General features: G+C 38.9%; 1 protein-coding gene across 6 annotated transcripts in view; it reads left to right on the top strand.

The window, feature by feature from the left end:
* The window catches only part of KLF3 (KLF transcription factor 3), a 36,993-nt gene that overhangs the window by 10,204 nt on the left and 14,580 nt on the right, over positions 1–12,209 (top strand). For all 6 annotated transcript variants that reach the window (XM_006129527.4, XM_006129526.4, XM_075930558.1 and 3 more), the window contains one exon: positions 5,898–5,993. In XM_006129527.4, the coding sequence (XP_006129589.1) occupies positions 5,937–5,993 (57 nt within the window). In that variant the 5' untranslated portion in view covers positions 5,898–5,936. Of the gene's footprint in view, positions 1–5,897; positions 5,994–12,209 lie in introns of those variants that run through there.

Raw genomic sequence — 12,209 nt, 5'->3', positions numbered from 1 at the left:
GCGGCAGCATTGGCTCCCTGCTGCGTGGGGAAGAGAGAGGACTAAGCTCAAGCCGCGGACCTACTCGTTTAGTTCTTCAGATGTTATCACTTTAGGGGGAGGGGAGCAAGGATGAGAATAGCTTGAGACTCATGAAGGAAGAAGTAGTTTCAGAGCAACAGAAGTGCCATGACTGCAAAATCTCAGGCATTTGACTCTAATTGCCTTGTAGATATATTTTAGAAAAAGCAGCAGTGGATACTGATGCAGTGCTGATTTAATAGCAATCATTACATTATTTTGTAATTATACCTCTAATACTTGGCAGTTTCTAAACAATGAGTGAGCCCCATAACAGCAATAAAGTGCCATCTCCTGTTTCTCCCTCTCACAAAAATGAATGAACAAGCTTTGTGCAGAGGATGGGAAGGGCAGAATCTGTGCTCACCATCCTAGCTATTGTGTGGATCAGATCACTGGTGAATATTCCAGATATTTAATTAGACCAGGGGACAAAACCCTTGTATATCTCTTTTGGGGATTTGTAGCTGCTGAATCTGCGTGGCCAGCCCCCAACTCAAAATCACTCCCTTTACAGAAAGTTATATGGCACTTTTGGACCAATGTGTGGTCCAAATACAGCCCTTCTGTGTTTTATGGCTACTCTGTACCTGTGTTAGCACTACAGTGTTGTGCAGACTGTGGCTGCTATGCCCATGGGGGCATTCCATCCAGAGTAAATAGTGTGTACAAATCCTTATTGTTGGAATTTGTGTTAAGTAGGCCTACTCACATCTCTGAAAAAACAAAACATACATGTCAAGAAGTTAAAAACAGAGAAGTCTCTGATATTGACAGGAAAATTAACTAATTTGATGATAAAATTTCCTTTCAGAAGAAATGGATCATTGAATGTTGCATAGGATTTAAACAGAGGATTTTTTTCCTTTAGTAAAGAACAGGGGTTTGTCTTTTTTTTTTTTTTTTTTTTTTAAATGTGCTGTCTCTTTTTTGCTTGGCTTTAGCTGTGGAAATGTTGAGGGACTTTGCTTAGACTTTACCTTTGCACCTGTCTTTATTTGCATACAAAAATAAATTGCTTGACTTGTCTTTTAGAAATACAGGGTGTGAGCAGAATCTTATCAAAAGCTGTGTCCTGTTTGGACAAGTTGGACTGCCTTGGCAAAGATCCATAGGGTGGAGTGAATGGGAGGAGGCAGGAAAGTAAAACTGGGTGGCTTGTTAGCAAAGAGAGAGAGAGAGGGTGGAATGTTTGCTTACTGGATTGCTGTTAATTATTGAGTTTCAGAGTGCATACAGCACAAAATTCTTTTATTCACATAAAATACTTCAATGCAAAATAGCTCTCTAATTTGAAAAAAGATAAGACTACTTTTTATGATTTTTTTAAAATATGCTTTGTGTTAATTTTATGGTTTCTCCTCGTTTTGCTATCTGAAGGGTACCCCAGGTACTTAAGAGGATACTTTAATTTTCTATCCATCTTATTTACCAAAAATGTGGGGTGTGAAACAAGTATGCTACAAAACCTTTACTATAAAATATTATCATAAATACCAAAATACATTTTTTTTGTTTACTTTAAATACGTTTAGGCCTCACAATCACTGTGTCTTTCTTTCATTGTCGCATTGTTCTTTTAAATACACAGATCATTATTCCATAGGTTTATTTTCTCCCTTAGTTAATTCCAGAACAAGTTCTTAAGTGTCAGCCCTTCAGCTGGTATAAACTGGTTCCTGGGAAGCTGCACCATATTACACCAAGTACAGACATATAACCCTGCCTTGCAGGACCAAAAGATCATGTATCATGTATTTTTCTCTGCCCAAAATGTGCTTCTCTTACTATTTAGGTGGAAATAGTATAGTAAAAGAACAGTATAACAAATGAAAAGAATACTCAACTTGTATACTAATACATAGCAATAAAAGTAAACCTTTTGTATACAGGTAGTCCCCGGGTTACATGGATCCGACTTACATCGGATCCCTACTTAGAAACGGGGTGAGGCAACCCCGCACTTGCTGCTTCCCCCCAACAGACCAGGGAGACGCGGAGCGGCTTTTCTCAGCAGACACCTCAGCTTGAGAATAAAGGACTGAGGGTATGTCTACACTACCACCCTAGTTCGAACTAGGGTGATTAATGTAGGCAACCGGAGTTGCAAATGAAGCCCGGGATTTGAATTTCCCGGGCTTCATTTGCACATTGCCGGGCGCCGCCATTTTTAAATGTCCGCTAGTTTGGACTCCGTGCCCGCGGCTATACGTGGCACAAACTAGATAGTTTGGATTAGGCTTCCTATTCCGAACTACCGGTACACCTCGTGGAACGAGGTGTACCGGTAGTTCGGAATAGGAAGCCTAATCCGAACTATCTAGTTCATGCCACGTGAAGCCACGGGCACAGAGTCCGAACTAGCGGACATTTAAAAATGGCGGCACCCGGCAATATGCAAATGAAGCCCGGGAAATTCAAATCCCGGGCTTCATTTGCAACTCCGGTTGCCTACATTAATCACCCTAGTTCGAACTAGGGTGGTAGTGTAGACATACCCTGAGGGAAGTGAGGTGTGGGAGAATAAAACTGAGCTCTGGAGAAATGTTTGGCTAGAGTTTCCCCTACAATATGTACCAGTTCCGACTTACATACAAATTCAACTTAAGAACAAACCTACAGTCCCTATCTTGTATGTAACCCGGGGACTGCCTGTATTCTTCCAGGTAACTATAAATGAAAGAGAGAACGTTTCATTTTTACTCTCTAAGACACTTTCTGTTGTCAGTTTCATTCTAACATCTATACAAGCAGGCCCGAATTTTCAAATATGTGTATGGTGAAGTGTTTGCAGAAATGGGAGTTTCACAGCTGCAGGAGAGAAAAACCTGAAAAATGTGATATCCTCCACCCTCCCCGTCACCACCCAAAAAATAAAACTATAAAAAATGGAAGGGGTAGAGGTGATTATTTGAAACCACTAAACCTTTTTTCTTTCAAGTGACTAGATTACAAGTTGATGATGTCACTTTACCAAAACAAATTTAAATTAAAAAATGTAAAGTTTCTGGAAACCTTTGAAAGAAAATATTTACAAATTCTCATATATATGAGGACTGGCATGTACTGTTCTGTACTGTAGGCTTGGGTTATTTTATTGCATTGTAGAATATTCCTTCTCTGTCTTCTTGTATTGATAGATGTATGTATTCATGCCTTTGGGAAGTCATGTATATACAAAGTTCCTTCACAAGAAGGTGATTAGGAATATTTAATTTCTTAGAAGATTATAGGAAATGCTTAAAACAACAACGAAATCTAATGTCAATTATTCCCTGAAGTTGTAGGAAAGGCTGCATAATTGCTTTTCAACTTGCTCACAGTCATTATTGACAAATGTACATAGACACATTTAAATTATAAAACTTTCTGTCTTTCAAAGCTGTTGCTTTTAATTTAGGCAAAACTGGCAATTTCTTTGAACTACTGTATTTGTTTCTCTTTTTCTCAGCTTGTTTTAAATCAGATCCTTCCTATTTATTAGAATGATTATATTCAGAGCTTTGTTCATTTCAAGAATGTAGAAAGTATATTGTGGTGGTATTTCCATAAATTAGTAAACTTTACAAATCAAGGGAAAAAGTAATCGTAGGTAGGCTTGGAATAATTCATTCCTTTTCTTTCTCTCATGTATCTCAAATTGTTTTCTCCAGTGCATACACACTGATTGACTACTGCATGATTCTTCATTAATGTGGAACTACTGGAATTGATCTAATTTGGGGGTACATATATTCTGGTGTTCCATTTAAATTGGGTTTTTCATAAGAAAATTCCAGGCCCAATTAAACCTTTTAATATATTAGGATGTGTCTACACTGCACCTGTAGCTCAAAATAAGCTACGCAATTTGAGCTATGTAAATTGCGTAGCTTATTTTGAGTCAATTTTGAAATAGCACCAAATTCCAAAACAAGCTGTCTACACAGCACTTACTTCAAAATAAATTGCTATTCTGAAATGTTCCTTATTCCTCATGGAATGAGGTTTAGAAGGACATTGGAATAGCGAGCCCATGATATTTCAAAATATTGGTCTTGCTGTGAAGATATCGGATAGCTATTTCAGGATACTCTGCTATTCCAAAATAGCATTGCAGTATAGACATAGCTTTAGTGAACCTTAAGCTTACTCTCTGGAATTGTCTTAATGGAGTATGGTAGCATTTTATTTGTTATGAGTTTCTAGTGCCACCTACTGGATGCAATTGAATTTAATACAGTACAGTACTTAAACAGCAGTCTGTATTGAGACTGATAGATATACACACACTATACAGAGATATGGTGAATGAGTGAATACCTTTTATTAAACCAAATTCTTTTGATGAGAGAGGCAAGCTTTCAGGCTCTTCAAGAGCTCCGTGTAAGTTCAAAAGTGTGTCTCTCACCAATAGACGTTGGTCCAATGAAAGATATTCTCTCTGTCATCCTGTCTCTTTAATATTATGGGACCAACACCACTACAAGATTTGCACAAGACATTAAGTTTGTCTGAGTTGGTGAAGTTGTGTCTCATACTCTCCTTGTTATCTGGAATACTGTGCTAGACCTCCAGGCTATACTCTGGAAGATTTTATTTGTGGCTCTGCATTCTCATAAATGAGATAAAATGCTTTTTTAAAAATTTGCCAAATGTCTTTAAATATTAACTTCTTTCACTTGCCTAAAATATTTGGCTTTACTGTGTTTTCTTTCTTGTATTTCTCTGTCTCACTCTGAAGGCTCCTGGTCTTCCTATCCTTCTTCCACGATGGTCGCCTTTGGCAAATGTGTAAATATGGTTATTATCTGGGATATTTAAGTAGTTATATATGAGATACTTTTATTGCAGAAAGACTTGAAAATAGGCTTGAACAAGCTAGCAAAATAGTTTGGGCTACACAGAACACAATCTAAATTCTGAAATATTGTTTTTCATAAGGAAAACTCATGGAAATGTACCATTGTTTCAAAATAATGGCTGAGTTGTCATTGTTCCTTTTGGTAAAATAGTTGAATAATCAGTTTAGATGTCTGATTGGAAGTCTGTCATCTCTCTCCCAATTAGCTTGTTTTTTAATTTCCTCCTTGTGTGGTAGGAGGTGTCAAAATACCAGAGTGTTGTTAACATTCCAATCAGCGTGACTGATAGCAAACTGGCAAGTAGGATGCCATCCTTCCTGAATCTGATTCAGATCTATTTATGTTCTCTCTATCTTTGGCTAAAGAAAAAAATTAATAGTAGTTTGGAATGATAGAAAAATGCATGGTCTGAGCTAGGATAGGTCTTCCACAACACACAGCATAATGACAGCTAATTAAAGCTGGAACTCCATACTGTAGATGTGCTTATGTGCACTTTAAGAGCTCAAACAAGCTTCTATTGATGAAGTTGGTGGATGCCTTTTCATGACAATTGCACTGGGCTCATTGTAAATGATAACACTGGAATGGTTTCGAAGCGCATTTTGAAAGATGTTTTGACAAGATCTGTTAGACACAGTTGGATATTTCATACCTTATGCATTGTTTGTTTAATGACAATTTTCCATTCATAAATTCATTGTTATTTTTATTGAAAAAAGGCATATGGAATGCCTATTTAATACTTTTTGACAGATAACCCACTGGACTATGCCTAAATGTAGTCTGATCATAGGGTTTCCTGAAATTACAAAGTAACTTTTATATCATACCACTAGCCAGTTTTATTATAATAGAATTTTTGAAAACACAAAGCTTTTCTCTAGATTTGGAAGAATTAAATCAAATGCATTTAATTTTACAGGGTTCAAAAAAATTGAAAAATTTAATTCTAGCCATTCTTACAACTTCAATTTTCCCCCCTCCCTGTAGCCCAGGACAACACAGACACCAGAAGATTTCACTGAAAAGATGCTAATGTTTGACCCAGTCCCTATCAAACAAGAAGCTATGGAACCTGTTTCAGTGGTAAGTCTTCAAACAGGTTGTTATCATTTTGATTGCTATGTAAGGATTGCTCTTGCTGCCATTGAATTCAATAGCAAAAATCCTGTAAACTTCCCTGGGCCATAGCCTCCTCTGAGAACTGCTGTGATGCTGTGTAACAGAATACCTGAGTAAAAGCAATAGCTAAATTTGAACATTAGTAGCATTGTTTTCTCTTTCTGGAGACAGTGCTGTTGTGTACTTACAGTTGGTCAGGGTCCCAACCCCATGTTTGCTTTTCATGGTGATATTTAAACCTTACCACGAGAGCTGTGCACAGGGAGAGAGGGAGGGGCAAAGAATAAATACCTTGCAGGGACACCTGTATTGCATGCCGTATGCAAAGAACTAAGCTTCTTCTAGGCTGTTTGAGGGTGAGTCTGTTGCCAAAGGCCTCTCTGCTTCTGTGTACTTGGAAAATAATTGTAAAGGGAAAAATTTTGACAAAGTATTGTAAGTGAAAGCTGGTAATGAGAAGCTTATAAAATTAGATCATCTCTGTTTTGGCTATTGCTGTTCCTGCCAACAGTGGTTATACAAGACTTAAGGGTCAGTTTGAGGCCCTAGAAACAAAGTTGTCATGGATATTGTTGTTCGTAATATTTGGTAGAAAATCTTTGAAAAGCAGCTTTCAGTGAAAAGTTTGCTGCCTTTGCCAATTAAATAAACACATTTATTTATCTTGGTTGCTAAAATTCCTTTAGATAATTAAAACTATATAAATATTAGAAACTCAATTTACTTTTTTTCTGCATTTACTTTGCATTCTCCTGAGCAGTGGCAGGCAAATGACTGCTCTACCAATGAGTAATAGGGATTTAGTCTACTGATAAATACTATGGGCTAGTCTATACTACACAGGTATAAGGCAGCTTATGTTGACCAAATTATGTCAGTGTCTACAGCCTTCCTCCCATCTATGTAAGTGCCTTACATAAACCTTACACCTCTTGTGGAGGTACAGTTATTATGTTAATGTAGTTAGGTCAGCATAGCATCTGTATAAATACCATGATGACACAGACAGATAGAGTCCAGCTGCCTCTGTTTCAGAGTGAATGGGCCCTGTTTCTGGCTGGGAGTGGGAGAGAGAAGCCCCAGCAGGATGATCCATGAAATTGACAAAGCTGCCCAGCTCCCAGAACTGCTCCTCACTGTACCCTCAGGTTGGTGGAAATGCTCCTGGTGTTGGTGTGCATCACCAACCCAATGAGAGCAGTGTGGACATGCAACACCACAATAATTACCATCATTGCTGTAAGTCAGCCTAATACAGGGTCATGCACATTTCGAGTGTAGACATACCCAGGGACTGCGTCTACACTGGCATGATACTGACATTGAAATGCTGAGGGAGATTAGGGAGGCTACCAAAATAAAGAACTCTATTATAATGGGGAATTTTATTATTGATTGGATACATGGCACCTCAGGAAAAGAAGCGGAGATAAAATTTCTCAATGGCTTAAATGACTGCTTCTTGGAGCAGCTGGTGCAGGAACCCACAAGGGGAGAGGCAATTCTCGATTTAGTCCTGAGTGGAGCGCAGGATCAGGTCCAGGAAATAACCGTTACAGGACCGCTTGGGAATAGTGACCATAATATAATAACATTCAACATTCCTGTGGTGGGAAGAACACCTCAGCAGTCCAGCACCCTGGCATTTAATTTCAAAAAGGGGAATTATACAAAAATGAGGAGGTTAGTTAAACAGAAATTAAAAGGCACAGTGACTAGAGCCAAATCCCTGAAAGCTGCATGGAAACTTTTTAAAGACACCATAATAGAGGCCCAACTTAAATGTATACCCCAAATTAAAAAACATAGCAAGAGACCTAAAAAAGAGTCACTGTGGCTTAACCACCATGTAAAAAAAGCAGTGAGGGTCAAAAAGGTATCTTTTTAAGAAGTGGAAGTCCAATCCTAGTGAGATAAATAGAAAGGAACATAAACACTGTCAAATCAAGTGTAAAAATTTAATAAGAAAAGCAAGAAAGATTTTGAGGAACAGCTAGCCAAAAACTCAAAAAAAAATAAAATGTTTTTTAAGTACATTAGAAGCAGGAAGCCTGCTAAAAAACCTGTGGGTCCCCTAGATGATCGAGCTATAAAAGGAGCAGTCAAGGACGATAAAGCCATTGCGGAGAAACTAAATGATTTCTTTGCTTTAGTCTTCACGGCTGAGGACGTTGGGGAGATTCCCGAATCTGCACCGTCCTTTGGGGTGATGAATCTGAGGAACTGTCCCGGATTGAAGTGTCATTAGAGGAGGTTTTGGAACAAATAGAAAAACTTAATGTTAACAAATCTCCGAGACCGGATGGCATTCATCCAAGGGTTCTAAAAGAACTCAAATGAGAAATTGCTGAGCTATTATCTGTGGTTTGTAACCTGTCCTTTAAATCAGCTTCCGTACCTAATGACTGGAAGGTAGCCAACGTGACACCAATATTTAAAAAGGGCTCTAGAGGCAATCCTGGCAATTACAGACCGGTAAGTCTAACTTCAGTACCGGACAAATTAGTCGAAACAATAGTAAAGAATAAAATTGTGAATCATGTAGAAGAACATAATTTGTTGGACAAAAGTCAACATGGTTTCTGTAAAGGGAAATCCTGTTTTACTAATCTATTAGAGTTCTTTGAAGGGGTTAACAAACATGCAGACAAGGGGGATCCAGTAGATATAGTATACTTGGATTTTCAGAAAGCCTTTGACAAGGTCCCTCACCAAAGGCTGGCCATGGGATAAGAGGGAAGGTCCTTTCTTGGATTGAGAACTGGTTAAAAGACAGGAAACAAAGGGTAGGAATAAATGGTAAATTTTCAGATTGGAGAGGGGTAACTAGTGGTGTCCCCCAAGGGTCAGTCCTGGGACCAATCCTTTTCAACTTATTCGTAAATGATCTGGAGAAAGGGGTAAGCAGTGAGGTAGTCAAGTTTGCAGATGATACCAAACTGTTTAGTATAGTCAAGACATAAGTAGACTGTGAGGGACTCCAAGAAGATCTCACCAAACTGAGTGATTGGGCAACAAAATGGCAAATGAAATTTAATGTGGATAAGTGTAAAGTAATGCACATTGGGAAAAATAACCCCAACTATACATACAGTATGATGGGGGCTAATTTGGTTACGACAAATCAGGAAAGAGATCTTGGAGTTATCATGGACAGTTCTCTGAAAACTTCCACACAGTGTGCAGCAGCAGTCAAAAAGGGCAAATAGGATGCTAGGAATTATTAAGAAAGGGATAGAAAATAAGACACAGAATATCTTACTGCCCCTGTATAAAACTATGGTACGCCCACATCTTGAATACTGTGTACAGATGTGGTCTCCTCACCAAAAAAAAGATATTTTGGCCTTGAAAAGGGTTCAGAAAAGGGCAACTAAAATGATTAGGGGTTTGGAACGGGTCCCATATGAGGAGAGGTTAAAGCGACTGGGACTTTTCAGTTTAGAAAAGGGGATATGATAGAGGTATATAAAATCATAAGTGGTGTGGAGAGGGCCGATAAAGAAAAGTTATTTATTAGTTCCCTATATAGAAGAACTAGAGGACACCAAATGAAATTAATGGGTAGCAGGTTTAAAACTAATAAAAGAAAGTTCTTCTTCACTCAGCGTGTAGTCAACCTGTGCAACTCCTTGCCAGAGGAGGCTGTGAAGGCTAGGACTATAACAGAGTTTAAAGAGAAGCTAGATAATTTCATGGAGGTTAGGTCCATAAAAGGCTATTAGCCAGGGGATAAAATGGTGTTCTTGGCCTCTGTCAGAGGCTGGAGAGGGATGGCAGGAGACAAATCGCTTGATCATTGTCTTCGGTCCACCCTCTCGGGGGCACCAGGGAGACGCAGAGCAAAGCCCCAGAGTACACGGGCGGCAGGACCGCGAGGGCAGCCCCATTCGTAACTGCGGATCCGACATAAGTCGGATCCGCGTAAGTCGGGGACTGCCTGTATATAAGCCTGTCAACTAGTCCAGTTGTATCACTACCAACATTTTTATGGAATGTAGCAGTTAATATTTAGATTAGTCCTTCAGAATGTCTGCTTAGGGGAGCAGACAACTGTGTGTGGGAATAGGTATGCATATGCCACTCTTGATCAGCCTTTAATCTTGCTAGATTGTGAAGTGGAGAAGTGTAGTTATGTTTTTTTATATATATATAATGACATATTTGAATTGCAATTAGATCAATTATCTGACTAACTTCAAAAAAGTAAACCTTAAAGTTACCTGAATTTGTTCTTCATAGAAAGAACCTGTCAGGACAGATACTAAGTAAAGAGAGAAGCAGTTTTTGTTTTGTTTTTTGTTCAAAGAAGTAGACCAGTGATGTGGACACTATAAGTTCCTAGATAAGAAACTAATTAGGAATATATGCTCAAATACAATTGTGCATTTTTATAATAATTTTCTGCAGTGAAATACTATACTATACTATACTATACTATACTATACTATACTATACTATACTATACTATACTCCTGTAGTAATTGACTCTAAATTGGAGTTAATTACTAAGGTATCTTGCATTATTTTCTTACCTGTAAAATGTTGCTTGCATATTGGCAGGAGAACCTCTATTTGGGGCATTAGAAAATAGCTTTATATTGTCACTATAAAGTTAAGGGATTTGTGTTTAATGCGTCTGTAGAGTTGCTGTAGCCATGTCAGTCCTAGGATATTAGAGTGATGTGGGAAGGGGATGAGGTAATATCCTTTGTTTGACCAAATTCTGTTGGTGAGAGAGACAGGCATTTAGCCACACAGAGCTCTTATTGGGCTTGAGAAATGTACTCCCAGCATCACAACTAAGGGCATGTCTTCACTGTCCCCTGGATCAATGGGCAGTGATCTATTCAGTGGGAGTTGATTTACCATATCTAGAATAGAGGCGATAAACTAATTGCCAAACCACTCTCTCATCGACCCGGACACTCCATTAAAATGAGAAGAACAAGCAAAGTCTACAGGAAACTGTTAGCTGTCGACTTACTATGGTGGTAAGTAGTATTCCCTCTAAGCTGAGCACTTGGGTGGCCGCCCAGGAGAGATTCATATGCTGCACAGCTGATTAGCAGAGTGCCTGCAGCCAGCAGCATGTGTTTCAACTGGTGGTGAACATCCACACATGCTTGAGTGCACACAACAAACAGAGAGGTGAATGGGTAACTTGATACCTGGTAAGCATCCCCATTCCCTTGTAACTGTTAACCCTTGCCCACAAGTGGCCCCTTTCCCCTCCCCACGGCCCACAATGGAAGTTGGCATCGTCATGGGGGGCCAGAAGCAGCAGCCAGGCTAGAGCAGCCCCTGCTAGCCCCAGGCCATGCACAGGGGCCTGTTGGAGCTGGAGCAGCCCTTCACGCACGGCAGGCTGCGGGCAGGGGACTGCTCTTGGGGAACCGATTAACATAACCAGTTAATTGATTAATCAGGATTTTACATTACTACCCATTGGCACCTCTGCAGTCACAGGACAAAAGTACAGATCTTAATACCATGCTTGTGAGTAGTGCCATTGACTTCAGCAAAATACTCACATGATCAACTTCTTTGCTGATGTGGAATCCTCTTAAGGTACATCTTTCACACAAACCATCACTATTAGTGGATTTTTTAAGTAGCAAAACAGGATCTAGCAGTAGGAAATAGCTCTTCTGGGAGACTGCTCTTCACCCCTGACACTGCAAGTTTTGGGGACCCTTGCTGCTATGATGGAAGGCCAAGTAGTCTCTCCTAATGGGGAGCAAGATCACAAACCACTTCTCTTGGTTACTGTTGAGAGTTCTTATAATATGAGATTCTGCTTTGCTGCTACATGATAGCCAGCTTTTCTAGGCCAGAGTGAAGTAGGAAACAGTGACAATCTTTTTTGAAAATATCAATTATTATTAGTCTAATAATGGTAATTGTTGCATTCCAAAGAGATTAAAATTAATTCATAATGAAGTTTCACACTTCTAGAAGACAAATGAAGCTTCACTAGATGAAGTGCATTTTCACTAGAACACTATAAATTCAATAAAAGTAGGTTGTAATGTATGTATTATGTGTCTGACAGAATAACCTTACTTTACATTGATCTATTCTATACTGTCATAGCCTCCACTTTGTTTTTAATGTGCCTAACATAATGCATAAAACGGTTGACTGTATTTTTGAATGATTTTTATAAGTATAATCTGA

This window comes from Pelodiscus sinensis, chromosome 5, assembly GCF_049634645.1.
Source record: "Pelodiscus sinensis isolate JC-2024 chromosome 5, ASM4963464v1, whole genome shotgun sequence".
Lineage (NCBI taxonomy): Eukaryota > Metazoa > Chordata > Testudines > Trionychidae > Pelodiscus > Pelodiscus sinensis.
Note: the sequence above shows the minus strand (reverse complement) of the source record. Positions and strands in the feature narration are given on the sequence as shown.